The sequence below is a fragment of the Cariama cristata genome, unplaced genomic scaffold, assembly GCF_000690535.1.
Source record: "Cariama cristata isolate BGI_N322 unplaced genomic scaffold, ASM69053v1 scaffold23198, whole genome shotgun sequence".
NCBI classification, from domain to species: Eukaryota; Metazoa; Chordata; class Aves; order Cariamiformes; family Cariamidae; genus Cariama; species Cariama cristata.
Genome location: NW_009632242.1, coordinates 55,173 through 82,393, shown reverse-complemented (window position 1 = coordinate 82,393; position 27,221 = coordinate 55,173). Strand labels below are relative to the sequence as shown.

At 41.3% G+C, this 27,221-nt stretch overlaps 1 protein-coding gene across 1 annotated transcript; it reads left to right on the top strand.

Moving 5' to 3' along the window:
* OSBPL10 (oxysterol binding protein-like 10) lies at window positions 1–25,000 on the top strand. The gene is made up of 7 exons (XM_009706279.1): window positions 1–219; window positions 4,505–4,651; window positions 11,273–11,756; window positions 20,598–20,784; window positions 22,236–22,418; window positions 23,981–24,134; window positions 24,892–25,000. Exons 1-7 carry the CDS (start codon window positions 1–3, stop codon window positions 24,934–24,936), a joined length of 1,419 nt encoding a protein of 472 aa, XP_009704581.1. The 3' UTR covers window positions 24,937–25,000.
* The last annotated feature ends 2,221 nt before the right edge of the window (window positions 25,001–27,221 follow it).

Sequence of the window (27,221 nt, the reverse complement as noted above, 5' to 3'; positions counted from 1 at the left end):
ATGCGGGGACGTCTGAGGGGGAGCCCCTGCACCAGTACAGGCCGGGGCCCACCTGGCTGGAAAGTAGTTCTGCAGAGAAGACCTTGGGATCTTGGTGGCCAACAAGCTGACCGTGAGCCAGCAATGCACTCTTGTGGCAAAGGCGTCAGCAGCATCCTGGGCTGCTTTAGGAAGACTTGTTGTCAGCGGGTCGAGATCCTTCCCCTCTGCTTGGCACAGGTGAGGCCACATCTGCGGTGGTTTGTGCAGTTCTGGGCTCCCCAGTACCAGAGAGACATGGACTTGCTGGGGTGAGTCCAGCACAGGTCCACAAAGATGATGAGTGTTCTGGAGCGTCCTTCACATGAGGAGAGGCTGAGAGAGCTGGGACTGTTCAGCCTGGAGGAGAGAAGGTTCAGGGGAGCCCAGCAACGTGTGTAAATACCTGATGGGAAGGAGTGAAGAACAGGAGCCAGAGTCTTCTCAGTAGTGCCTCAAACACTGGCACAGGTTGCCCAGAGGGGTTGTGGAGTCTCCATCCTTGGAGATACTCAAAACCTAGCTGGGCTCGATCCTCGGCATCTGTTTCTAGGTGTCCCTGCTTGAGTAGGGAGGTTGGGCAAGATGATCTCAAGAGGCCCTTTCCAACCTAAATGATACTGTGATTCTCTGTATTCCTTTCTCTCCCCTCCCCAACAAATAAACAAGATGAGATCCACGTCATGCTTGATGTACTGTTGCATGATATGGTTTGTGAAGTATGTTGGAAAACCAAGCTCTGAGCCTTACAACTGAACTAAGTAGCTAAAAATTAATTTCCAGCACAGCGGTTAATTTGAAAAATTCACTTGTGGAAGAGGTTTTGGAAGAACAGAGGCAGGTTTACCCTTTGACAGAAATGTGCCTTTTAACTCTGATTCTATCCCAGGCTTGTCAAAGCGTCTTTTCCCTGAAGACATTTTTTTTAAATGCGGAATGTTTCCTTCAGAAACAATTTCTTTCCCTTACAGGTTTCATCTCTTTAAAAAAGAATCAGCATGTTTTCTGATGAAAACTGCTGACTAGAACATCCATTTTGTATACCAGCAGATGACCTCTCCGAGTTAATCGATCCCAGTTCTAATGAAGTGACCTGTTTAAAATAGATCTCTGCCGGCGTGTGTTTTTATGTCTTTGGCCTTTAAACTTTGAAGTGAATCCCTTCAGGGCATTTCTAGAAATGATCCGTTCTTTTTCCATTCAGATTTTTCTGAAAAATCCTGATGTTTCAGCCTGGTGTTGCAAACTCATTTTGATTAAAATGATTTTAAATATAAGCCCCTGAGGGTTAGCACCCCAACCTAGCTCGATAGCTTTTACGTTATTCTCTGACCACACAGGAATGGAGCAAATCACTGCTCTCCTCGTTCAGCTTTGCAATTCTATTTTAGGGGGCGGAGGGAGGACACACACACGTATGTCTGTGTCTGATAATTCAGAAAAGCTGCCATTAAAGGATAATCACTCAACATAATCTTTTGCATTCTGCTGAATGCTTACATATTGGTTACTACTAAACTGCATAGTATTTCTGTGGAAAGGAAAAGAATTAAAAACCTGATTTGGACTTTTATGACACTTTAAAGATACAGTAGCTTTGTATTTTGTGGCTGTATGTCCGCACACCTTGTGTTGTTTTTTTCAAAGAAAATCTGCATTAGTTAAAAAAGAAATGTCTATTCTCTGTGCTCTTAAAAAGCAATTCAGTAACTACCCAGAACAGCTAATGAGAATAGAGGGAAATACAGAAAGGATGTTGCTTACTGAAGGTGACTGCTGTTCAGTTCCTGTGACACAAGTTGTAAACTGCTACTTAAGTTCTTAGTTTCTTGGAAAGTGAGAAAAGATGCAGAAAACTGATGTCATTCTATGTGCACTGAAGATCACTAGTATGTTGGTAACTCGAATAGTAGAGTTGTGGGATTTTTGATGCCCTTGCATGTGTTCTTAAACTAGGGGATAGTTAAGATAATTAGAATTTTAGTCCTTATTGCAGAATGGTCATTAAACGTGCTTAATCGTAATGTTACATTGTACTTATCCTCTCTGACGAGCAGAAAGCCTTTCATTTAACTACTACTTTCCTGAGCACCTAAACTGTTTATAGGGTTGCTTGCCCTCGCTGTGCCCATTTTGTAAAGTAGCAATGAGAGGTAGTTGCTATTGCGTTGGTAACACTTTGGAAGGCATGGAAAACCTAATTACCTGTTTTGGCAGGAAAGAAAGAAGGATTTCTGTCCCTGGCTGAATGTGCAGTCTTCAGAAGAAAAAGAAAATTCTTAATACGTGATTTATTCTGTGAACTTGTCGATGTGTCATTTGTTCATTTTGTGATGCCGTTAACAACTAAAGGTTACGCAGCTGTTAACGTTCACTTGAAAGCATGTTACTTGCTAGCACGTTCTCTCTCTCTCTCTCTCCCCCCCACTCATGCACACTTGTGCCCCCTCCCTTCTGCCCCCCACCTGGAGAACAGGCCCCCAGGATATCCTTTGGGAAACAGCAGCACCATTTCCCAGTCGGAGCTGCGTGCAGTTAAGCTCCCTGATCTCAATGCCATGTGACGAGAAACGCAAGGAGCAGATTGGCATCCGGTGCACACTCTCCAACTCGTTGGATAGCAAAAGAGGGGGTGGGTATGAGGAGGGGAGGTTCCCTTGCCTTTTTTTTTTTTTCCTACTGCTCTTAATTTCTGCTGGGGCTTGTTTGCCGTGAGCTCTGTTCATGGCAGTAACAGAAGCAGCAGTGCTTATTCCGTAGCTCAGTGCTCTCAATGAGGTCAAGCTGGATCAAAGGGAAACCTCCTGTGGAAGCATCTACTGTAAGTTCCGCTACTGCTTTTTCCACGCTCCCTCCAAATGAATCGTAGCCTGTACAATTGAGCCAGGCTTCGGTGCTTTATGTCTCCCCGGCTGATAATTTTGTATGAGGTTGTCAGGTTTTATGTTAATTGAACTCGTCTGTAAGGCGTCAGTTGGATAATAATGCTGTGCATTTTGGGAGGAAAGGGCTTATCGTTCTATCCTTTCATTTTCTAGGGGGAGTAGGAAGACGAAAGTGTGGTTTTGTCCTTTTGAAAAGCTCCAAGCTGTTGAGGTTACGGTTCGCCAGATTCTGTTTTATGTAATCTACATATTCTACTTTCTAAATAAAGTAATTGTAAAGTGTCTTTCAGATGTCCTTGGATTTCACCGAATAGCTATTCTTTTGGGAATAGCTTTCATTCTTTTGGGTATAGCTATGGAAACATTTGTTTAATTAAAAAAAAAAAAGGCAAGAAAAAGAAAACACTTTATTCAAATCTTGGAAGCATTTGTAGTAACTAAATTTCAGGGACGCTCTCCTTACACAAACTGCTGTTCACCTGAGGGGTTTCTAGTGTGATCATTCAGAAATATTTCTTTGAAACTTAATTCTGAATATCAGCTGGTTTTAATGAAACTTTTCGGTTGCAAAGACTTTCACAGTGAGATGAAAAATTTCTCATTGTAGGTAATGAACTAGCTGTTTCTGTAGAAATGCTATTTAGCGTGAAGGAATGCTAACTTTTGCAGGTTGTCTTGTCTCATTTACAGCATGGAATCCTTGGGCAATAATGAAATGCTGGGCTGTAAATTTTTCAGCTACATAACCCAACTTTTTTTTTTTTAAGTACAAAGAGCTTACCTGAATACATACCTGGAAGGCTTGCAGAGTGGTTTCAAGGGATTGAACCAAATAACTACCACCTGCTTGGATTATTGTTAGTAATATATTGTAAACCCTGAGGAGAAATAAAATATCACAAATCATTATCCCTTTCTGCTGTAAAGTTATTCTTGAAGGGGGATGGCTTGATGCCTCGCTATTCATCTGCAGCTTGTATACCTGGAAACTGGGCAGTATTGGCATTGTTGTGCTGTGAAGCAGCGTGGTGTTGCAAGTGTCATAAAGAGTCATGGCGTTGCCTTACACCGTAAAATCTAATGTCTTTGGGTTTTTTTGAAAAGCATGTACTTTAATTACAGTCATCTTTTTATCTCCTCCAGTGAATAGTCTTGACTTTCTTAGATACCTAAGTTGGAAGTAGGATAGAGGAAAGGAGAAGAAAAGAAACAGTGTGAAATCAGGTCATGCTACATCTAGGTACGAAGTATGAATATTTGCTGGAGAGATTTATGAAACAAACTCTTGAAGACTAATTTTTGACTCTGTACTTTTATTTAATAAATAGAACACCTGTTACTTTAATATGCTATGATTTTTGTCTGGCATCATTGCAAAATAAATATGAGAGGATAATGTGTTAGCATCTGATACTTGCCGCTGTCGTTCTGAGGACAGGACCAAAATACTCTATGAACCCATCACTGGATTTTTTTATTTTGAATTTGTATCTTATTTTGGTTTTAACAGAGGCTGTCTTTAGTTCCATTGAGAACATCTATAGTGGAAAAAACCATACGGTATCTTTTTGTCCAGATGGTGATGTTTCTTTTCATTTCAGCATTCAGCTTCTGAGTTGATCCTAGTTGAAGATGAAATGACAGATACTGAAGATAATGAAGAGGAGGATTTAGGAGTCATGGATGATCAACGTAGTGTAATTCTCCATCTCATCTCTCAGCTCAAACTTGGCATGGACCTTACCAGGGTACGGACACTGTATCTCTTCTGTAATTGTTCATTATTTTTTCTTCTTCTCATCCTTCTGTGTGCGTGCAGACACGTGTGATTCCTCTGAGCATGTTTTGTCCCTGTGGACAGGGAAGTTTGCCTCTTTGTAAAGGTGTGGTTCCAGAGAGCTGTAGAGTGCTGTCTCCAGCTAGGCCGACTTTCACATGAAGTGACCATATCAGATATTTTAGGGATGCAGGGATGGGGTGGGGGGAAGGGAAAGAAAAAAAAAAAAAAAACCCTCCAAAACACTTGCTTATTTTTTTCTAAGTCTTTCAAAGCAACTGTATGTTGGGTATGTATCCCACATGTAGGTTAAGTCAGGGTGCACTGAGTGTTTGAGGACCAGTCATGGCAATTGTATGGATGAAGGAAATACTTGCTCAAGTCACTGCTTTGTGGAGTGGATGCCATTTCATTACTTGGCAGCTTCAAAAAAAAACCTATGATGGTAAAGAAATTACAGTCTTCAGTGTATCGCTGTTCTTGTCTGTGCTAAGCAGCTCACCAGTTTAACCTTCTGTGCATCCTTCTGTTCCGGAACCAATATTGTTATGGGCTTATCTATACGGATATGATCAGAGAAGTTACGGTGTCTGAGAAATTTCCTGTAAGTCCTTAGAGTTTTGGAAATGAGGTGAATGTTCTGGAAGCGGGGAATGCCTCTTTTTGAATAGTCCTACATTCCAGTGAAACCTTCTCAGGGGACTTAATAAATAATCAAGTGGATTTTTGTAAAGATACGGAATACCCTATCCTTCCACAAAGCTTTCCTACTTAAAAAAAACCCCTATAACCCATTTCCCACAAATAAGAGCTCATTCTGACGCACCCTCCACAAACTAAAAAAAATTTGGAATGATGAGAGAATTTCCCTTGTGCATGAAGGAGCTTTGCAGGAGATTCTTCTCATGGGCATTTTGGTATTCTGAAGAGTTCATCTGCTTTCCTTTTGATCTTACATATCAATCAAAACCTATTTTTACTATCACTTTCTTACAAAATAAGGCTTTCTCAATATAGTCTTCTCTGCTTCCTCTGGAACAATTGACAGTATTTAAAAATCCTTACATTTTTAAGACTGAGCAATCCCGTGATCTGGTGTGAAGTATAGTTGTTGAATAACTGCACAGAAATTAATGTTTTGTTCTAAATGGAGCAAAAGTTGCATTATTTCATTTGTGAATAATTTATACCTGTCACTTCTTAGTATGCCTGGAGTAATGTTAATTTTTAGTTTTGTTTTTCTTACGTTCCTCAATTTTTCATAGCTCTTCCCTTTTTCTGTGTTGGTTTGCTAAGGCTATCTGAGTCCATAATGTTTAAACTAGACTAAGATTCCTTATCTGTTGCTCTTGTGTCTTCAAAACATTTTTGGTTTTGGTAATGAACAAGATTTTTCTTCCCTGATTTCCAAGATCATCTTTTTGTCACGGCAGAAGAGACAAAACCCCAAAGACACACAGTTAATGTAAATAAGAGAAATTCCTGTAAATAAGAGAAGTGTAGAGACTTTAAGAAAAGTAGGAAGAGGTAAAAATATATTATAACCTGTTTCTTACATAGTGTTTTTAGAGCATGGTTTTTGAGGACAGCGATGAATATTATCAGATCTATAGTATGGCAAAATATTAGCATGCATGAATGTGTGTATATAATACCCACAGTCTGCAAAGAGGAACAGGCATATGGCAGAGTTAGAGCTATCTCTAGCCTGTGTGATGCACGAATACACAAATGATGAGTATTAATGAGACATGCCACATGTGCACATCACTTTTCTGACCATTTTGCGGATTAAAAAAAAAAAGAAAAAAATTACAAGACAGCTGACTGCTTTTTTTTTTTTATTAACTTTGCTTACTGACATGAGGCCCTTAGGGCCACAGATGTGACAGTAAAGCTTGGTTTGTTGGCTGCACCTCATTTTCATTTTGCATTATTCCTCTGAAAGTCAGATTTCAGATAGCCTTGATGCTAGTCAGCTTCTGCTGGAAGTGGTTGTGGCACAGTAGTTGCAAATATCAGAGCTAATACCAGAGTTGCTAATATTTTACGTGTTTCCATTTTCCTGTGCCACCTTCCCTAGAGTTGGTTCGTTTGCTCAGCTCTGGATTCTAACACGATACACACGAACAAACAGCTTTTCTGAGCCCTTGGTGGCTTTGGGTTCCGGATGCGTAATCAGTACCTTCATGTACCATATCAGAGGAAACAGCATCTTTTCCTTTTCCTACGGGGTGATTGCTTACGTTAGTCTTGGCCTTGCCTGCGATGGCATCCAATTTCCCACAGCGATGACGGCCACGTTTAGTGTTGCAGAGGTGCTTCGCTTTTGAGCTGTGTCATGCTGCCATGCCTTTTAATGAGGAGTTAAACAGTAAAAATCTACTGCGAAGGAAAACACCTGCAATGAAGTATTAAATCTGCATGAGGATTTGCTAGAACAGGCTAGACTCTCAGTAGATGCTAGAGAGGGCTGGGCTGGGTTGGGGAGCAGTTCCCAGAGGCAGAACGTAGTACAAAACTGATGCCTTGGACTGGGCTAGGACTTTAAACCTCATTTAAAATCTAAAACTGTTCTTTGGACTTTTGAAAAATGAAAAATAGCGCCAAAAAACCACTGACAGCCTGATAAATTTGTTGGCAAATGACACCTAATGGATTGCAAGTAATGCTAACAGTTTGTACAGACGGGTGATCACTCCCCTGCGCTCCCTCACCTTCCCTACGCAGTTAATATGTGCTAAAAATAAAGGGCTGACATTCTGAGAAAAAGGGCTGCCAGTAATTCTGTAGAATATCAACCTGTTGTAAATTAACATTGTAGTATGTTCACCAGGTCGTAAGTTTTTAATTTGCTTGTCAGTATACTTTTACCTTGTAATTTTAAAATATAAGTGAGATGAAAATAGCTTGCTTTATTCCCACAGTGACACAGATGACAGTGGAAGGCTTTTGTACCTCTAAGAGAAGGACATCTCAACGTAGGGTACTTTGGTCAGAGTTCTGAAAAAAGTAGGGAATGATGCTGACACCCATGTTTTCCCTCACAGTAAATAGTAGCGGAGATAAATACCTCTGTTCTCAAGAAGTCATTCTCTTACTTCTTTCAGTCGCATTCAGATCTAATTGAGTGTAGGTGAATTCAAACCTAGGAGATTACGATCAAGCTTTGAACCAATATCCTCTTTTTAACCTCAATGAAAGCTGAAGAATGCCTGTTAAACTGCTTCCTTTACACCTGAAGCCTGAGAAGGAACAAGAACAGAGTTTATTCTAACATTTTAGAATTCAATCAGGAGATTTTTTTGCTTCAGACTTCAGCAACTTGGTATTTACTCTAAAGAGATTCTTTTGTCCATTTAGTTGTCATGACGGCTTTTTCTCAGAAGGAAAAAATTAGGCAGTTTTGACTTTTTATGCTATTACAAGAAAAATGTAATTGTTGTAGTCCAGCCCAAAACTACTATAAAGAACATAGGTCCTAAGTGTGTTTTTCTGGACAGTGCGTTCTGTTGGGCTGCAGGAGCGTTGAAAACCTCATTCCTTTGGAAGCTAGCGTACTAGCACAAGTGCGTGACAGGCCAATGCTGGCAAGAAGAATGCCATACGCTTCCAAATTTGTTTATTTCTATTTTGCTGATTTCTGCAGAAATCAAGATAAGGCCAATTAAAAAAAGAATTGACTGGTGTGATTTTTTTTTTTTTTTTAAAAAACCGTGTTAGTGTGTGGTGGTGTTGCATATTGAAACTTCGAGGCTATGAGATTGTTTAGTAAAAGGCAATGGAGTTGTGTAAACTTTAAAACTCAAATATTTTTCATAGGTGGTTTTGCCTCCTTTTGTGGAAACAATTCAATTCTGTGTTTTGCAGCGGATCCTTTCCTGCTACAATTAAGGATGTAGTTTCCATTTTAGGTGGGCTTTTAAAGCAAGATGATTTGAGCTGGAGTTCAAGCTTTATTCAGATTTTAAATTGATTCTTGAAACTCAATAATAAGAGTCCAGTGATTCGTAACATCTCAGTTAGTGGCTATGTTAAGTACGTAGCTGCAAAGCACACAGCTAGTACTTGAGAGAGTAGATACGGGGACTACAGGATCGAGTCCGCAGGATGAAACCACAGCAGTCTTAATGTTGTACCATAAAATTTGCATTATCTTAACTATGGTCTGTAGTTTTCTTCTCCTCCATTTGTGCTACTAAAGGTCGCTCTTTTTAGAGAGAGACCCTTGGCCATAATGAGATGCAGAGTGTTTATTCAAATGAGTTTCTCTGACCTTTCAAGTCTGTGCAGCGAACTCATGATAGTCACTACTAGTATTTCTAGACAGAAATGATGGGGTTTTTTTCTGTGTTTTCCTGTCAGTTTCCCCTTTGATAACCTGATCTTTGAGTATACAATTTATATTAAAATGAGATCTTGTACTGAGGGTCAGTAATGCTGAATTGCATTTTTTAAAAAGATTATATCAGATAATGCATATTTGGTCAGAATGAGAACGCTGTGAGTAAGACGGAATTGTTTAAAGAGCTAAAAATACCTTAAGAAAATCTACTGCCTTTCCACTTTGCCTTCCAAAGTTTTAGATTTCACTTTTAAAACCCAATCTCCTCAGCCCCTCGCTGTCACACCACCATGGGGACTGTAGGCTGTGTTTAGCGCCTGGTAGTTTCCCACTCATAGTATAAAATTAAGGTCCTGTACCTCTCGGGGCCTCGTTAGGTTGGTAACAGAGACCACGTGCAGTCCTCAAGGCTTACAGTCTAGAGTCAGAGAAATGTTACAGGTGGAACTTTCCTTGATTGCTATCTAAACTTGTAAAAATTATTAGCCTATAAAAGGCTCTATGTGTGTAAATAATATTACATAGAAGGAGAGAGCAAATGTGTACGTTACCAAACGGAGCAGTTATCTTTTTTTGTAGTTGTGGTGCGTTGACTTACTGTGTAGCGGTTAAGACTGTGTTTGAGTTGTTGTGACTGAATTTTTTTTCATGTTTACAAGCTTTCTTTGGAAAGAACTAAATGATAAAGAAAAGTTTGACAGCTTCTATTGCATTATCCATGGGATCCAGAAGGACTGAACTGTGCTTTCGTCCTGCTTAGAATAGCAAGCTGGGGCAGCAGGAGGGAAAGCAAATGTGTTTATGATTGAAAGGTGGCTCCCTGCCTGCTGTAAATAACCCTTGCTTTTGGGAAAAGGAGGAAGTAAATGCAATGAGGAATTAAAAAGGAAAGCAGAAGCATTGCTTTAAAAGAGGAGAGCTGTTGGTCTGCATCAGCCACTTTGGTTCTAGCCAGATTTGTGCGTGCCAGAAGTTCCTTGTTGGTCACGCAGGAGTGACCTCTGAGCTCCCCTGGGACGGTCCTGCACAGGTGTGGAGTGTGAGGCAGACAACTAAGTTACTTTAGGTCCTATAGCCCTTGTCTGTCTTGCAGTGCACTCCAGGATGTTTCGCTGAAACCTTTGATAAAAGTGTTATTCCTAAGTGGGTGACTTTAGCAACATCTGCGTTGCTAGATGAGCCACTCGAGACTGCATCCAAATTGCTCAGGGCTGGCTCCCTTGGGTGCAGACTGCCTAATGCTCAGTCCCAGATTTTTTCGGGGTCCCCTAGAGCCTCTGTAGTCCCAGGACATTAACATAACAGTTTGTGCAGGTTTTTTTGTTCTTGTTCCAACTTGTCTGAAGTAAGGTGAAGACATGCAGGGACCCACCACAGTAGTAGGGTGCAATCTCAAATGGAGGGAACGTGCCCTGTGCCTGGGGGTGACAGGAGAGCGTACGGGTGGCAAGGGATTTGACTTGGGAGGTGAGAGGGGACCTGACACATACGATGAGAGAGTAGGGCAGAGGGAGTCAGACGGAGAGCATTTTCTTGCCTATGACCTCTTGAGAAGGATCTTTGGCGTGGTTTTATCCTTGGAAAAATACCTGCCATTGGGTTTTGGTTGAATCTAGTTGGCTTAGTTTGTTAGAGGCTTGCAGGGACCTAATAGATATGCAGTGGGTGATCAAGGGCCCAGGAATGAAATTGGGAGCCCAGATGTTTGACTGAAGGGGTACATGTACCCCTGATGCTCTCCACCACTTCCAGGCTGGTGATGTCTGTGTTTATATAAAATACTCATCTTCTCCTGGTTTGGGAGGGTGTGCCCCTCCCTTTTTGGAGGGTTATGATTAGTTGGGCTTGTTGACGTTTGATTAAATTGTTTGTAAATTAATTTACATCAAAGTATGTTTTTTACCTCCCGTAAACAAGGAGAACAATGGTTGGTTTGTTAACTGAGAGGAGAGCAAAAGGCAGATTTCCACATGAGCGGAACAGCCCGTCCCTGTTGCATGAGCTGCTTTTGAGAATGATAATGAAATAGGAAGCAGCCTGCATGGCTATTAAGGCCGCTGCTTTTTCCTTCACTCATTATTTCCACTGCAAAGAAAATGAAATGACTGTGGCAGGGGAGGCAAATACCCTGTCCCCAAACTTGGCAGGGCCAGAATTGCAGCTGTCTTTACTGTTCTCCCCCTCCCTTCCCTCGTGGTAGTGTGATCATGGGGAAATCATATCTGCCTTTGTCTGCTTTGCATACAGGTAGTGCTTCCAACATTTATTTTGGAGAAAAGATCCCTGCTGGAGATGTATGCAAATTTCATGGCCCATCCAGACCTGTTTTTATCAATTGCAGCTGGAGCCACTCCCGAGGACAGAATTATCTGCTTTGTGGAGTATTATCTAACAGCTTTTCACGAAGGCCGAAAGGGAGCGGTTGCCAAGAAGCCCTATAACCCTATAATTGGTGAAACGTTTCATTGCTCATGGGATGTGCCTAAAGATAAAGTGAAAGCATTCAGAACTAACGGTGCCTCCATGGTTTCGAAGGACCCAACCAAGGAGTTTGGCCAGGACCAGTCCACGTGCTACAAGCTGAGGTTTGTAGCTGAACAAGTGTCCCATCATCCACCGGTATCTTGCTTTTACTGTGAGTGCAAAGAGAAGAAAATGTGCGTGAACGCTCACGTATGGACCAAAAGCAAGTTTATGGGCATGTCAATAGGTGTTTCTATGGTAGGTGAAGGTAAGAAATGTGCTTTTATTTTGGTTTTTTTGAAGCTAATGTTGTGGGTGTCAACACAACAGAAATCCGGATATTTTCCTGCTTGCTCTCCCTCTGACCTTTCCTTTGAACCTTGTGGCTATTTGCTTTTGTGAAGTTTGGAATCAAAACCGTAGGGTTCATAGAACTTTTTTCTGTCCAGCCGGAATGTGAGAGACAGGTTACATATATGAATGCGTGCTTATAGTTATGTGAGTCTGTTAATATATGACTGTACTTCAGATACAATTAAGTTTTGCAGTAGCAAATGGCTGCTGACAGCATATTCTGTAAGAACACTTTTATTTGTCTTGCTCACTTTTAAAGTACTATGTGATTCCAGTTTCACAACTGGAACAAAGCAATAGCAAAACCTACATTTTTACTGAAGCCTAACATTCTTCTTTCGTAGTTTCTGCAAAGAATTGTGGTTTCTGTTGTGTTTACATAGTGTGTTATCTCAAGCTTTATAGAAAGTCATGTAGTCAAGGTATAAATCGTGATTTGCTGTATCATATATATCATCATCAGACTGTATACAGTCTGCTTTGTGATAAGTCATTGCTCAACATGAATTCAGAAATAGAGGGAAGCGTAACAGATTCTTAATGGATGATCTGAACTGATAAACACACCTGCAGTAGCGTCATTACGGACTGCTAATGTATCGATTTAATGTTTCTGAGCAATTTAGTCAGCCCTTTTTGCTATTTGAGAGTAGTTTCCTGTGTATGGTTTTTAGTGTTTTGACTTAACTAGTTTTAGACTGTAATCTCAGAAGTACCAGGACAACTTACAGTAAATGCTTCTTTTTGTCATCATTATGTTAAATACTATGATATTAAAGGTAGTAAAAAAGTCGAGTGGGAAATGTAGTGATGTGGTTTTGCTTATTAATAACACCACCACAATTACGGTGAGAAACGTACAGATATGTTCTGCTGTTTCTACTAACTAGAACTAAAGAACAAACTCAAACAGTAGAAAGGGCTACGGTAGCTTCTTTCCTGATGGCAATAGATTCCCTTTTTTTTGTAGAAGAGCCATGAAACGTCCTTACTACTGGATTTGCAATTGTTGCGATAGGTACAGTCTATAACAGCACGGCTGTTTCCTTCTCCCTATGATTTGGGTATTTTGCTTTTAAGACGGAGTTAAGGAAGTTGGGAAGGAAGTGTCTGAAGGGAAATTGGTCTTTCTGGCTCTCTCCTGACTGTACTGCTGCCAGCCTGAGTCACTGGTTTCACTTGCTGCGCTTTTCCGGTACAGATTCGTTTCTAGTACTCTTTTTTCTCAGTGAAGGGAACTATTTAATGGCAATAAAATTAAACAGAAAGTCACTTCTGAATATGTAGGAGTAGGGAAATGTCTTTTTTCTTGCTGCTAGCTCACACAGTTCCCTGGGATTGGGGGTGTCTACTGTGGGGATTATTTAAGACTTCAAAGTCCTGCTGTGTCCCAGTTTTGAGAGAGAAAGAGTCTAGGAATTAACCACTTCCCTACCCCAAGGATTGGTTAATGTCTGTTTATGAGAATAAGTTCTCCTCTATCCTTTTTTTTTATTATTATTATTTTTCCCCCATGATTCTGGAAGTATCCCAGGAGCGGAGGCAGGCTTTGGGGAACATCTGCAATGGTGAACTCTTTTATTGCAAGGTTTGCTGCTGCCTTTATGATGGATGTTTTGGGAGGAAGTTTGGGTTTACCCAATTTGTAGTTATCATTTGTCTTTTTTTTGGTCATGTAAGCAGTGCAGAAGCATGCAGCTTCGCGGTGACAGCATTTCTGGGAAGTGATGGAGAAACTCCAGTGCAGCCCAAGCATTTCTCTTGCATGTTAAGGATTGACGATCGGCAGCAAAAAGTTGTACCGCTGAAGCTTTTCTGTCATCTGAAAACAGCCAGCCTAAACCTGCCAGCCTTGGCTTAAAATGTTTGCTTCGCGGTGCGGTTTCTTCACTCGAAACTACACTTTTCTTCAAATTTTTTTATTTTTTTTTTTCCATTTCTTTTAGTCCCCGGGAAGCACGTAGATTTGTCAAGCTGTGCAAAAAGTAGAATCTGCTGCAGACATTTCTTTCTCATGTGCTGCATAAGTATAAATTCTGTATTAGCTTGAGGTCAGCCTGAGTACTGTGGAATAGATTGCTGAACCCTAAAAAAAGTAGCCACTGGACTTACAGTGTGGAAAAACGATGTCTATATTTATGTGTCTGGTAATGCAGAGCCTAATAATTTTTTTATGTGAAATATAATTTGGAGAATTTTCTTTGTATTTAAGGACATGTTACGCATTGCAGCATTTCAAATGGGGTGAGTTAGTCTTCTAGAAGAGTCAATTGTGGAAAGACGCGCTGTTAGTAGGAAGGTGTATGAAGGTAGGTAGAAACTAAAGTTAGCTACTAGGAGAAGCTTTCTGGCAACAAGGTTGGCTGGTGAGGTTGGAGAATCTTATTTGGAACTGTTAAAACCAGATTAAGTGAGTTTCTCAGGAAGGTTTGAACTATGATTGATCCTGCTTTTGATAAGAGGCAAAGTGACATCTCATGAATCAGAGAAATCCCTGGGATTTGTTTGTTTCTTTTTTTGCTACTGTGCATTGGATGACCGAACTAATCAAGTCTTATTGTTGGGGTTTTTGTGTCTTTTCCCTTCCTCCTCTTTTTTTTTTTTTTTTTTTTTTTTTTTTTTTTTTTTTTCTTTTGTTTTTTTTTCTCCTCCCCTTTTTTTTTTTTTTTTTTTTTTTTTTTTTTTTTTTTTTGTCCCCTTTATGAGAATTCGGCCCTTTTTTTCGCTGTTACTGGAGTTTACTTGCATACCCGTGGGTGCCTTTGACTTTTTGTTAGCTCAGTAAGGATTTTAGATTCTGCATGATACTACTCGAAAGGCAATTTGCTTGATATCTCGAATATACCTGTGTCCATTCTGAGACTTTGTTTAAATCATTCTGATGTTGGTATAGTAGTTTCATCATACTGTGCATTCATTCAGTACCATTTGATGTACGTAGGAAAAAAATCTTCCTTCCAAACAGAGCATTAGAGAGCTGCAATTAATGTTTTGGATAATTAACTGGTAGGGAGTGACCATCTTATTCTAGTTCAGATATTTATCAGAACAGTTTGTTTGACCTGTACCCTTGTTGTGACTTTAGTGTTGAATACAAACAGCTGTGATGTGTTTTGAAACTCTGCTCTGTACTAAATAGTTTTGTGTGTGTCCTTCAAACAATTCAATGAAGCTTTCTCCAGAAATAAAGCAGTACTGAATTTTTTTGGACCTATATTGTGTAAGGAATATGCCGGTAATGTTTCTGCGGTGCTTTTTGAAGTGTTATTTTTTTGAACTTGTCACAATGTCCTTGGATGTATAGAGGATGTTGCTTTTTATGCTTTGTTGTTAGAAGCGGCTGTGGTTGTGCTGAAATGGGATGTCAGGGAAGTACAACGGCTTCTGTAAGAGTTTAAAGAATTAGGGGGTTTGAGGACAGCGTGGTCATGTCATAGAAAGGGTACGGCTCAGTATCTTAATCGTGCAAGTTTTAGTATATGTTGCCCCTCAAAGTGACTAAGGTGGGGTTTTTTTGTTTTGTTTTTCTATCTGTGGTTTCTGTTTGTTGATTCAACGTTAAGGATCAGTTGCGGAGATGCAGAACGAGTAGGAAAGCACCGCTGGAAATCCATGGGAGAAGCTTTTTTACATGCTAGCCCTTCATCTGTGGTTATGAGGGGTCTAAAGCTGGCTTGCTAATGAAATGTCTCAACTTTTTCTTCACTATATAACAAAACCCCCCATTCTTCAGAGTAGTCAGCATTGAGTTTCCTCCTGAGAAAGCTACCCTGAAGAGAAGAGAGAGTATTTTGCATAAAAGTACTCATGTTGCATGTGCAGTCCCTAATTCTGGTTAATGTTAATTATGTACTAAGGAGAGAGGGAGGGAGGAGGAGAGGCTGTAATGAATAGGATCACATTAAGATTTAAATTAGCAAGGGATAGGAGGGTCAATGTAAATATTTAATGTTTTTTTATGTGGTCCAAAGAATCTTCAAAGAGATCCTGGCTGTAGGATAAGGATGCTTTAGTGGAAAAGGCTGTGGGGAGCACACCTCGGCGTGGGCTGTGTGCGTTCCTTTTCTGCTCCCGGGTTTTGTTCCAAAGCAGCAAAATCCCAGCAAAAAAGTGTCGCCTTTGATTCACGGGTTAATTTTGCAGAGAGCATAAAGTACGTTTGAGTGGATTGCTCTGTATTATCAAGTGGCTAGTTATGTCTTGTGCTTTCACTCCTGCTGTTTTAAATGTTTAAAAACTAGTGAGGTATAGGCTTCCAAAAATTATTTTTTAAATTGAAATCAACCTCGAAAAGATTCAGTAGGTAGGGAGAAGGTTCAGTGCTCTTTCCAGGGTAAAATCTAAATGGAAGCAGTGAATATTTTTTTCTCACTTTTTTTTTCCTATTCAAATATGTGTATGTGTTTATAGATGTACAGGTCTATAATTTCTATTCCCGAGGCAGTAGTGATTTTTTTTAATTTACCGGTCCCAAAGATTGACTATTCCATGCAACTAGAGCTACCTAAATAATTCCCTAGTACCAATTTTTGTATTAATATTTTTTTAGCCCAGTGGTTTCAGAACAGTTTCCGTATGGCATGGCACTCATTACTTAATTTAGCAAATGGCTCCAGTCTTTGGAAAATGAGCGGTGCAGCACAGCTCGCTGGAACATTTATGAGACGCTAAGAGCCCGGTTCTGGCATCTCATGTTTTCCCCTGCGCATCTGCGCGGCTGATGATGCACTGCACCCCTGTGCGGTTCATCCTGTGCGTAACTTACTCCCGTTTGTAACTTACTCCTGTTTGTACCGTGCCACGAGTAATGCAGACAGAGCGAAGAGCCGGTTAAATTAGGAAACTGCCCCAGGCCGTTTGTGTCCCACGTACCATTTGTTGTTCAGATTGATCTCCATACAGTCGGGTGGGAGCATTAAATTGCACATGCCTCTTCTGCGGCTTATTGATCCAGAGCCTCCTCTGGGTATTTCGTCAATACGTGCTACTGGAAAATCAATTCACAAAGCTGCAGCATCAGTGAGGGACAAGTAATAGTCAAACAGGGAAAACGATAGGCCGTGAACGTCGCTTACTTTAATGCAGGCTGAGAAGTCATGGAAAGGAGCATGACTGTGAATACGTTGCCTTAGTCAAAAGCAGGAGTAGATGCTGTTGAGGACGTTTCAAGGGGGAAATTTCAAAATTCTGCACTTGTTTACAAAAAATACACCCTTCTCTGTGGGATTTTTTTCTAATAAACTAGATTACTAAATTCACTGTTCCTCCCAGAGTACTTATCTGGTGCGTTCTTCCATGCATAATAGCTGCCTATAAATACTTAAGATTTTTTTTTTTTTTTAAAGGAATTTGCACTTTCCAAAATAAGTTTTTGATGTGAGAGGAGGAAACGTTACTGAAAATGGGAGAATCTTCTGCAACTTTTCATGTATATTTACTTACAACCATTTTTAAACTAAAAATGAATAATCCCTTACAGTGGGGAAGGAAGGGAAGAAAAATAGCCTGGGTATTTTCCAGCAGAATATTTTTAAAGATCAGTCAAAATGTAGTGATACTTAGAAGCAGATGTTAAAAGTACACAACACTTTAAAATTAGATTTTAGTTTTTCTGCCTTTTATTTCTCAAGATTTAAACTGGGCAGTTTAGGGTAGGGCATGAATTCAGATTGTGGGGGCAGTTACAGATGTCGGCTCTCGGTGTCATTTTGGCTTCCTCGTCCCTAAGAGAGCATGGGTCTCACTTCAGCCCTGGTGGTGCAGCTACGGTCTTCGTGGTGCTTCAGTTAAACCAGGTTTTGCACGGGGACTCTGCAAACGACGGAATGCGAACCTCACCGTCACGTTAATACTAAAAGTAGTATGAAGTTGTGGATATTTCAAATCTTCCCTTTATTCTTCTTTAGATTATAATTATTGAGCTGGAGTCATAGTTCAAGTGAGATCGCACTTCATTAAAAATGTATTTATTCAGGTATTTAAGGAATTAAAAAAATATGCTACCAGGTGCTAAAAATACTGCCAGGAGAGCTGGGTTCAGTTTTTAATATCTAACGTGCTGTGGTGGTTAAATATTTACACTGAAGGTCACTGCTGTTACTTGCTGTTCACTTTTCAGTGTGCTTGGCAGCGTTCGTTCCCACTCGAGTACGGAGGAAAAAAGCTATCGATCCCATCAGAGAGACAAAAGCAAACCTATACTAACCCAGAAGGAAATTGTGTTTATCATGGCAGTTTCCCCTCACACGGGGACATGCAGTGACGGTCAGAAGAGGATGGCTGGGCCCCGGGGAAGTAGGGAGGCTCTGGAGAAGCTGACGTGAAGGTGGGGTTCATAAATACAGTGAGGTTCTCCCCCAGGAGTGAGCACCACGCCTGCTCACCCTACTGCTATTAGACCTTGTGTCTTTTAAAAAAAAACCAAAACAAAACACAAAAAACCTGACAACAAGAAAACTCCCCAAACTGTCATGTTGGAAGCTGATGCTTCGAGGCAAACTGTGCTTTTCAATGGTGTGAGGATTGTGTCTGTGCTTACACCATTAAGACAGAGGAACCGTGACCTCACAGGTAGCTGTTGCCCTGCTGCTACACGTCTGTTGCCCGTGACTGTAATGAAGAAGGTGGAGAATAAATGGGAAGAGGAAGAAAAGCTGACAGACTTGAGTCTAAAACCTGTAGTTCTTTATGTGGAAAATGCCCGACTGCAGACTGTCAGGTTTCCGTTCTGCGTTTGGTTTCTTTGATCCTTTTTGAGTATCATCATCTAGTTAAAAGGCTTCTTGATTGTCCTTTATTAATTTAATGTTATAATAGCATCCATTTAAGGAGTTTGATAAGCAGAGTTGTCTTTTTGAGTAAAAGTTCTCCCTGGCTGCGTGTCCCGGGTGAGTTGGGTGGCTCAGCCTTCCTGCCGCGTGTTCAGCTTGGGCTTACCTGCAGGTATGGAGCTGAGGAAGCTTGAGGCAAAACGTGCGCGTGTTCGTGCTGGTGAGGGTTCAGGACACGACACCAGGAACTTGTGACGTACCCAGGCAAAATGATTAAAGGTCCTTTGAAGACGTTGCTTTTCTGTGTTTGTGCTTTTGCACTCTCCAGCTCGTTTGTATCAAACTTGCTGGAGTGGAAGCGCTGGCTGTGGCGTTGCTGGCAGGCTGAGGTTGCAGAAGTCCTGAGAACAACTGCATAAAACTATTCCGGTTTGCAAAAGATGTTTTCCTATGGAACAGTTTCAGAAGGCAGAAGTGACAAGTTGCAGAGCTTCCTGTGTTTAGTTTTATTAATCAGAGCCAATATTTAAAACGACCATTCTGTTAGAGCTCTGTGCTTTTCAATTTTGAATGTTTTTTAGCTATGTGTTTTCATACAGCATTAACGGCATATTTTTTTGTTGGCAGTAGTAGTGTCTTGTTCCTATTTAGTGCTTTTTCATCGGTACGTGTCAGATCACTTTGCAAAATTAGTGTCATTATTTCCTTAACCAGATAGACAAACTAATCAATACCACTACAAATGTGTTCTTCCCTTATCTGCCCCAGGGTGAAGGCAAATTGGCTCAAGCTCATCTTACTTCTAAACAGATACGATTACTATGTGAAGATCATTTTCCTGATCCTCCCCCCACCCGCCCCCAAATATTTCTGGGTTCTGAGTGCTTTCTGTGACGGGTTATTTTCAATCCCTGTTGTGAAAAATTATTTTCGAACCTGTAATTTTTGCCTTTAGGCAGTTAAGTGGGACACAAAAGAGTGTAAAACTCTAATCAAAAATATACTACAGATATTTGGCATGATCTAATTCTGTGTGCAAGGTTTAAGGTGCCCTTACCTGGTCTGACGTCCTGTTCTTTGTCATCCTAAAGACCAAACTAGAGCCATGGTGGGGATAGAGCTGTATCCTTAAGCCCAGGGGAGGCTGAGATCTGATGGGACACGCAACTGCTGCTGCATGTTGTTGTTTTTAATTACAACCCCGTAATGCTGAGGGTGGAGGGACCTTTACAGAATGAAATTAGAATTGCCAGTAATTTTCTCTGCGTGGTGGAGACGTTGGTCTTGGTGGTAATAAAGCAGTGGCCCAGGTGACCCCTCGTTGATTATGCAAGAATTTGCAAGGGCTGTGTGGGGAAACCAGGCATTTGGAAGTGAAGGAGCAAAACTTGGAGGAAATTTCTCAGTGGCTTCCTTAAGCATGTTTCCTAGTTGTACCCAGGCAGAGCTCGAGAAAGCCTTTCACTCCCACCAACAAATGCGTCCGTAAGGAATTAGCAGAAAGCACTTGGTCGTGTCTGGTTAAATGGAGAACTGAAGGGTCCTTTGGCCATGCCCATCTTTTTTTTCTGGAGAGAGATTATGATACGATACTGAGTGAGCATCTGAATATTCAGTTTGGCTTTTTCCAAGCAAATGTGGTGGTGTTTGGTTTTTTTTCCAACTTTAACAATTTATTGCTTGTCAATAACACAAAATAAGTAATCCAGTTGAATTTTCTGATAAGATGTTTGGTACCATGAAGGACCCCAGGGGACACATTCGAATTGTGTGCTTTTGAAAATGTTTGTTTGAAGAAATCTGTTCCAGAGGGCAGACTTTTTTTTTTTTTTTCCTTCCCTTAGCGGACAGTGCCCTCCTTCAAGGCGAGCTGCACGTCTTGTGACCTCTGTGGAAGTACATTTTGATGGCAGTAATTGGGCAGTGACGGTCAGGTCTTAGCAGTGAATTTTTATCATTTCACTTTCAACCTTTTTCCTATGTAGGTGTTCTTTACTTGATGGAACATGAAGAAGAGTATGTTTTTACCCTGCCCAGTGCCTATGCTCGCTCGATACTTACCATCCCATGGGTGGAGCTCGGAGGGAAAGTCAACATCAATTGTGCCAGAACGGGCTATTCTGCTACGGTCACGTTCCACACCAAGCCGTTCTATGGAGGGAAAGTCCACAGGTACAGGAATTACGGTCTTGTTCTTGTTTACCTGCTACTGGATTTCGATGGAAAGACTCTTGGGCACCTGTTTGGTTCTTCTGTTGGAGTAGTTTATAGATAGATATCTGATTTTTTTTTTCCTATTGGTGTCTGAGGTGACTTACAGCTTTAGAGCACAGTTTATTGTAGTTACACATTTATGTCATTTAACTGAATTGGATATATTTCTCTCATTAAACTAAAGTGAATGTATTCTCCCAGGCTTTGCCGCTTGTAAAAATTGCTGTAAGTGCAGGATCAAAAAAATGTACGCAGAAAAGGCAATATTTCTGCTGCACCAGCTGCTGCTGCTTGTGCGAGTCCTGCAGATGAACTGATGTTCCAGGTGGAGCTCCCGTAAGGAGGAGAGAAGCGAAAGCATCGCTGCCCATAGCGGTAGCTCCCTACTGGGGATTCCCACTTCTGCGCTGAAATTCCAGATGATGAAAGTATTATTTATGTGTCTTTAGTTCCCCTTTATGAAGGCTGTGAAGAGGCACCGTGCATGATAGCTTCCTGTCTTACTTCTGTACTGAAGTTGATGACGCAATTGTTAACGTACACAGACCCCTTTTTTATTCTGGTGCGGATTGTAGCAGTGTCTGTGAGAAGGCCGTGCTTTTGCACGGTTACCTCTGTTTTATTTCACTTGATCTAAGTATTCTTCCATATATGTGTGTCAACCACTTCGGTATTGTGTTCAGGCAAGTATCGGCGTGGGCTGTTTTGACGGGGTGTTTTCTAAAAGGCGTAGACTGGTGCCGTCAGGATGAGTGAAAATTGGGGAAGGTTGTGCTGTATTAGTTTAATAATTTAAAAACTTAATTGAGTTTACAGATCACTTGTTGTGGCTTGCTGAAGCACGTGTGTGCATGTTCAGAGAGACACGCACACGAAACTTCTCCATGCATTTTGGTTTTCCAGTCCTACCTATCTATTTTGCTCGTTCGCAGACCAGTTCTTGGACCAGTAAGGTACCTTTAATCATTGCCTCTCAGCAGCTCGGGAAGTAAACTTGCAGAGTTAAAGAAGTTATAAATAAAGGTACCTGAAGTCTTTGACATAGGTGTCTGACGGCATTATGTTCAGGTGTGAAAATAACGTGCGTACTGAAAATGTCACATGAATGTCAGGAGTTGTTTTTCAGGCTAGTGAGGTAAATACTTCTGGGTTAGAGCTGAGTATCGGGGTTTTACGTTGAGTTTACTGCTGTACTTTGGGAGAATGTTGTCCAAAAGCTATTGCTGTGTTAGCAAAGCTTTCTTGGGTCGAGTCTTTCTTGTTGGAGACAGCGTCACTACTTTGCTTGAAAAATTACTTTGCGGATGTAGAAAGCTACTTGTAGCCTTAGCTGTGGTGGTGCTTTCATATGCTGATAATAAATGGTCCCAGTTATTTCTGTGGTCTTTTTGTCTTCCCTCTTGAATTAGGGTTACGGCCGAAGTGAAACACAATCCCACTAACACCATCGTATGCAAGGCCCAGGGAGAATGGAACGGTACGCTGGAATTTACGTACAGCAATGGAGAAACCAAAGTGATTGACACAAACAAACTGCCTGTTATCAGGAAAAAGATCAGGCCGATAGCAAAGCAAGGCCCGCTGGAATCAAGGTAAGGGCAGAGCCATTACGGCGTTCTGCTGCCGAGCCTCGGGTGGGAACAGAACAGGGCGGCAAAGTGCGGTTATAAATGGTGTGGTTCAAAAACGCCTCGCTTCCTACGGCACATTAATCTAGGCACAAATAGCTGAAGCTGTGTATCGGTTCTTTGGAACATAAATTACATTATAGTGACGTGTACATCAATTTTGTAGAGGGGGAAAATGCTTGTGTGCGTTTTAATGAGCATTTGGAAAATGATAATGCAGTGTTTTAACCTGTTTTAAGTGATGGTAACGTGGTAGTCACATCAGTGTTTGTTGCAAGTAATGTTGCATCTTATAATTTATGCTGGAATGCCACGTTTTATATATTTTAGAATAGATATAAAAATATGTAAAATGTGCTGCGGTGTGAGATATAAATACACACGCACGCAGTTTTAAGGCTCTCAGCACCCACATCACATGCCTAACTGACTAGGTACATCAGAAAAAAAAACTTGTTCTGTTATTCACTGTCGATAACTGTTGACGCTTATCTTCAGAAAAATCAATATTTTTATTGAATTTAGGAACATTTTATTGGAGGATTTAAAACCATGAGTTACGCTTCATTTTATTATCTGTAAATATGTTCTCTTTATCTTACAAAGGTGTGTCTTGAGTCATTGTGCTGGGTCAGCTGTCATTTTCCTACTTTCTAGACATGCTTGCTTACCACGAACTCATTTTTCCCCTGTAGCCCCTGTAGATTTGGAACAGAAAGGTTGGCGTAAATAAGGAAACCAGTAGCTCTGCGGTGTATTTGTTGTGGTTTTTTGGATACTTGTAAGCAAATTACAAATTACAGTGTTTCTGCAGGATATGGAGTTTATCAGACTGTAACCAGAAACTCATTTAAACGCCCCTGTAAATATGTAAAAGCTGCAGTCGGTTTCTTCTCAGTATTTTTCTGGGCAAAGTTTCCGCTAGGGTAACACAGCGTGAGAAGGCATCGCACCTGAATGCAGTCAGTCGTATGAAAACCAAGTTTGGTTATATACTGCTGATGATTGTTAACTGGGGATATAGAGCACAGACCTAGAAGGGCTCCCCAGAATCAGAGCATCAGCTCCTCTGTTCGTAACCTGATGGGGAACAGCCAGTGTCCCAAGTTCATGTACCCTTGGCTTTTGGCTAACATTCCCCTATAATTCAAAAATCTAACTGCAAATAAACACACGTCATTTGGGGGTGGATCATCAGTAAAGAATGCGAACAGGTAACGATAAAAAGAAATCCATCTGCTTTGAGAAAAAAGCTCAGGTTGTGAAGAGTCAGGAACACGAACAAAAGCTATTGAGAAAGTTAACTTGCATGGCAAAACACTGGGAGTCGAGCAAATCTGAAAATCTGCTCCACAAATGTGCTGAAGATCCTAGGAGAGTGATGGTTCATGAGCTACGTGACTTGCAAAAACGGCACAGGGGACATGGGATCAGTCTGGCTCTCGCCGGACTGATGTCTAGCCAGGCACTCGGCTGCGGCAGGAGCGTTCTCACTCTATCGCTTGTGCTCCTTCTCCATCCCGCAGGCGCCTTTGGCAGCACGTCACCAATTCTCTGAAAGAAGGCAATATCGATGCCGCAACGGAACACAAGCACCGCCTTGAAGAGAGACAGCGAGCAGAGGAGAGGCAACGTCTGGCTCTTACCACACCGTGGAAACCAAAATATTTTGCCAAAGAGGTACTTTTGTTTTAAAGACCCTATGCCGTGTTTCTGCATACAGGAGGATGCGAGTACAAGTGAATTTGTGGTTTTTACCATGGGCTAGTGGTGTTATATCCCACTCCTGGGTCTAAATTCTGGTTTTGCCAGAATCTGGCTCTTAAAGAAGAGCACTGGATTTTTCCAGGTCTATTTTGTGAACTTGTTCACTTTCCTTCAGTTAGATTTATGTTAACCTGAATTTTTGGTACCTAATGTTAGGCACTTAAAGGTATGTTTTTTACATTAAAATCCACACTTTAATTTGCAAATCCTGTGTACTCACATCCCCTCTAATCTTGATCTCAGCATACTAAAGTGAACACGACCTAGGGATATTTGTGCAGTGTAAGGAAGCATGGACATCTTAAACGCAGTCTTGGGTTTTACCTGCTTGAAATGAATCAGATTTTACTGAGTTCCTCTTTGCCCTTTCTTAGAGGAAAGGGGGAAGGGAAATAAGACCGACTGAGGGAATTACTGTGTGACCGTGTTGTTAGGTCAGCCAGTACACGCAGCTGTTTAAACAAGCAGTTCATCTGTTGTGTCCTCCCATTGCTTCTCTTCCCTCTTGTAATTCCCCCCCCCAATTACCTGTAAATTCATTAAGCACAGAATTTTCAGATGACAGGGATGGTTTCTTATGTCGATTAGTAGTATTTTAGCTTTTATGCGTACATACGCAGATCCAGTATGTATAAATCTTGTTTGTAAACTCCCCCTAATTTTCTTGCAGGGTGACGGTTGGCTGTACTTGAATCCTCTGTGGAAGACTCATTGACGGGATAGAGCAGTTGCCTCCTAACTTTACCTTAAAGGCATTAAAATGATACAGTATATAACTTCAAGATGTCACTGAATACAAACGAGAAGCTATATACTGTGAATGATGCATCTCGAAATACTCACAAGCTCAAGTTTATCCAGGAGCCATTTTGTGTGTATGGATACACAAACACACCCGCACACGTCCATGTATACACACACATATATACACGCAGTGCGTATGTGTTTGTGTGGGTATTATTTACACTACATGTAAACAAGTATAAACACTAACAGTGATTTAAAGACCTTTTCCTCTAAGCGTTAGGGCGTAGAGCTCCGGCTGGACTCAGCGGGGGTTCCCCGAGTTGCGTGCTTGCAGGATCAGGCCCTATGCTAGTATTGAAGAAAATACTTTTTTATTAGTACTGGTTAAGGTTTTTTCTATTTTTCACTTTTGCCAAAAATGTTTTGCACTTAAAATGTGACGCGTCACTTAATGGCAGTCGTTCTGTCTAAACGGTCATTGAGTAACTCACTTTGACGGAAGAATGGTAACACTGACAGCGTGCTCGCTCTTCGGGATGCTGATTTAAGAGCACGTTTCCTGTCACTTACGAGTGTGAATTTTCTGCCATCTTATAAGAAGCAGCAATACCTTCTCAAGAACATTGTTCGCACTAACCCGCTGCATCCTCACTTTTTTGTTTGTTCAGACTTCACGCTGGTTTAACAGATCTCTGCTCACCAGTCAGCCGGCTGCTCTGGTCATTTTGATCTTTGCCGTGTAATGTTCTCTGGCTACCGGTTCCGCTAAATCCCGTCTGGCGGATGTAGCTGTGGTGTTCCAGCTCCCTCGTGCCTCAGCTTTCCACCCCCACTAACCCGCTGCATCCTCACTTTTTTGTTTGTTCAGACTTCACGCTGGTTTAACAGATCTCTGCTCACCAGTCAGCCGGCTGCTCTGGTCATTTTGATCTTTGCCGTGTAATGTTCTCTGGCTACCGGTTCCGCTAAATCCCGTCTGGCGGATGTAGCTGTGGTGTTCCAGCTCCCTCGTGCCTCAGCTTTCCACCCCCAGGTAAGAGAGGCCCGGCAGGCGGCCGGGCTCTGCCTGCGGCACCCTCGCTCACAGCCTTGCCTTTTCCGTTAAACCACCGCCGAGGTGTTCATGCCAAAATGCCAGGCTGTGCGTTGAGGCGCGGGGTGGGAGCCCTGTCCCCCTGTGCCGGGCGTGAGCCTTTCCTACCAGCCGAGAGGCGAGTTCTGTGCGCTGCTCCGGGCTATCGGACGCAGCTCGGCTGGTTGCAGCCCTTCATTCCGCATGAAGGCTCCGAGCAGACCGGTGTGGTGATTTCTTTCACTTTTGACCCAGTCGATTGCTTCTGGATGAAATATTTGGATGAGTAGACATGATGTAACTAGCCTTCTCAGATGAATGATTTTTCTGATGTAAAAGTAACAATTTAGTAAATTATTACACTGAGACAATAACTTTGTTAAGGAAACAAACAAAATGGGATAGAATTTGTTTTGTAAAGTGGGGAAAAACAAAAAGTAAACAACCAATCCTGTAGCTTGATCTTGCTTTGTAAGGTAACCACTGTGACACTAAGAAAGCGGATTCTAAAAGTGTGTTGAGGCTTTGGTGCTTTTTAGTTTGTATTTGTTGAAAGTGAAGGTGTTTTTGAGAGAAGTGGCAGCGAAAGGCAAAGGTAAAATGTGCTGACTTCTACTCAGTGCTTCTTTCTACAGTGCCCCGTAAAGAACCCCCGGTATTTCTCACATACAGTAGCATGGATGCCTACCCTTCTGTAGTACTGATTAATTTTGTGCCTTTTGTCTGCTTTCTTAACACAGTAACTGAACGCTTTATAGATATGACACATACATTTAGGTCGAAGCAGTGCTTATATCTGTTCTTTTGCATTCTGCATTTTATAATGATTTTTTTGGGAGACGTTAAAATCTCTCAAGCAACTTGAAAGGCTAAACGGAGGTGTGTACACAAGGAAACATGCCATTAGTTGTTCATTTGGACAGCGTATTTAATCAGTCTTTACATGTGAACCTCAGATTCCTATTTAACGAAGGTGTGGCTCCTTTTTCCTCCTAAATGCTCTTTTATCTGCTTGTATGTCCTTTCTTTGCACATTAGAAAGATTCATGTTATAACTGATTTAAATCCTATTTTTTAAAAGAAATGTGGACTGTATGAGCTTGGTTTTGTAACCGACACTTTTTTTTTCTTTTAAAGGAAAAAAAAAAAAAAAAAGAGTCTTCTTTTTAGGAATAGTTGAG

Bases quoted from the DNA above. Each gene is read 5' to 3' on its own strand.
- OSBPL10 (XM_009706279.1), top strand. From the start codon at position 1: ATGCGGGGACGTCTGAGGGGGAGCCCCTGCACCAGTACAGGCCGGGGC. The intron at 11,757-20,597 runs GTAAGAAATGTG...TTTCCTATGTAG, and splicing joins TGTTTCTATGGTAGGTGAAG to GTGTTCTTTACTTGATGGAA. The intron at 24,135-24,891 runs GTACTTTTGTTT...ATTTTCTTGCAG, and splicing joins CAAAATATTTTGCCAAAGAG to GGTGACGGTTGGCTGTACTT.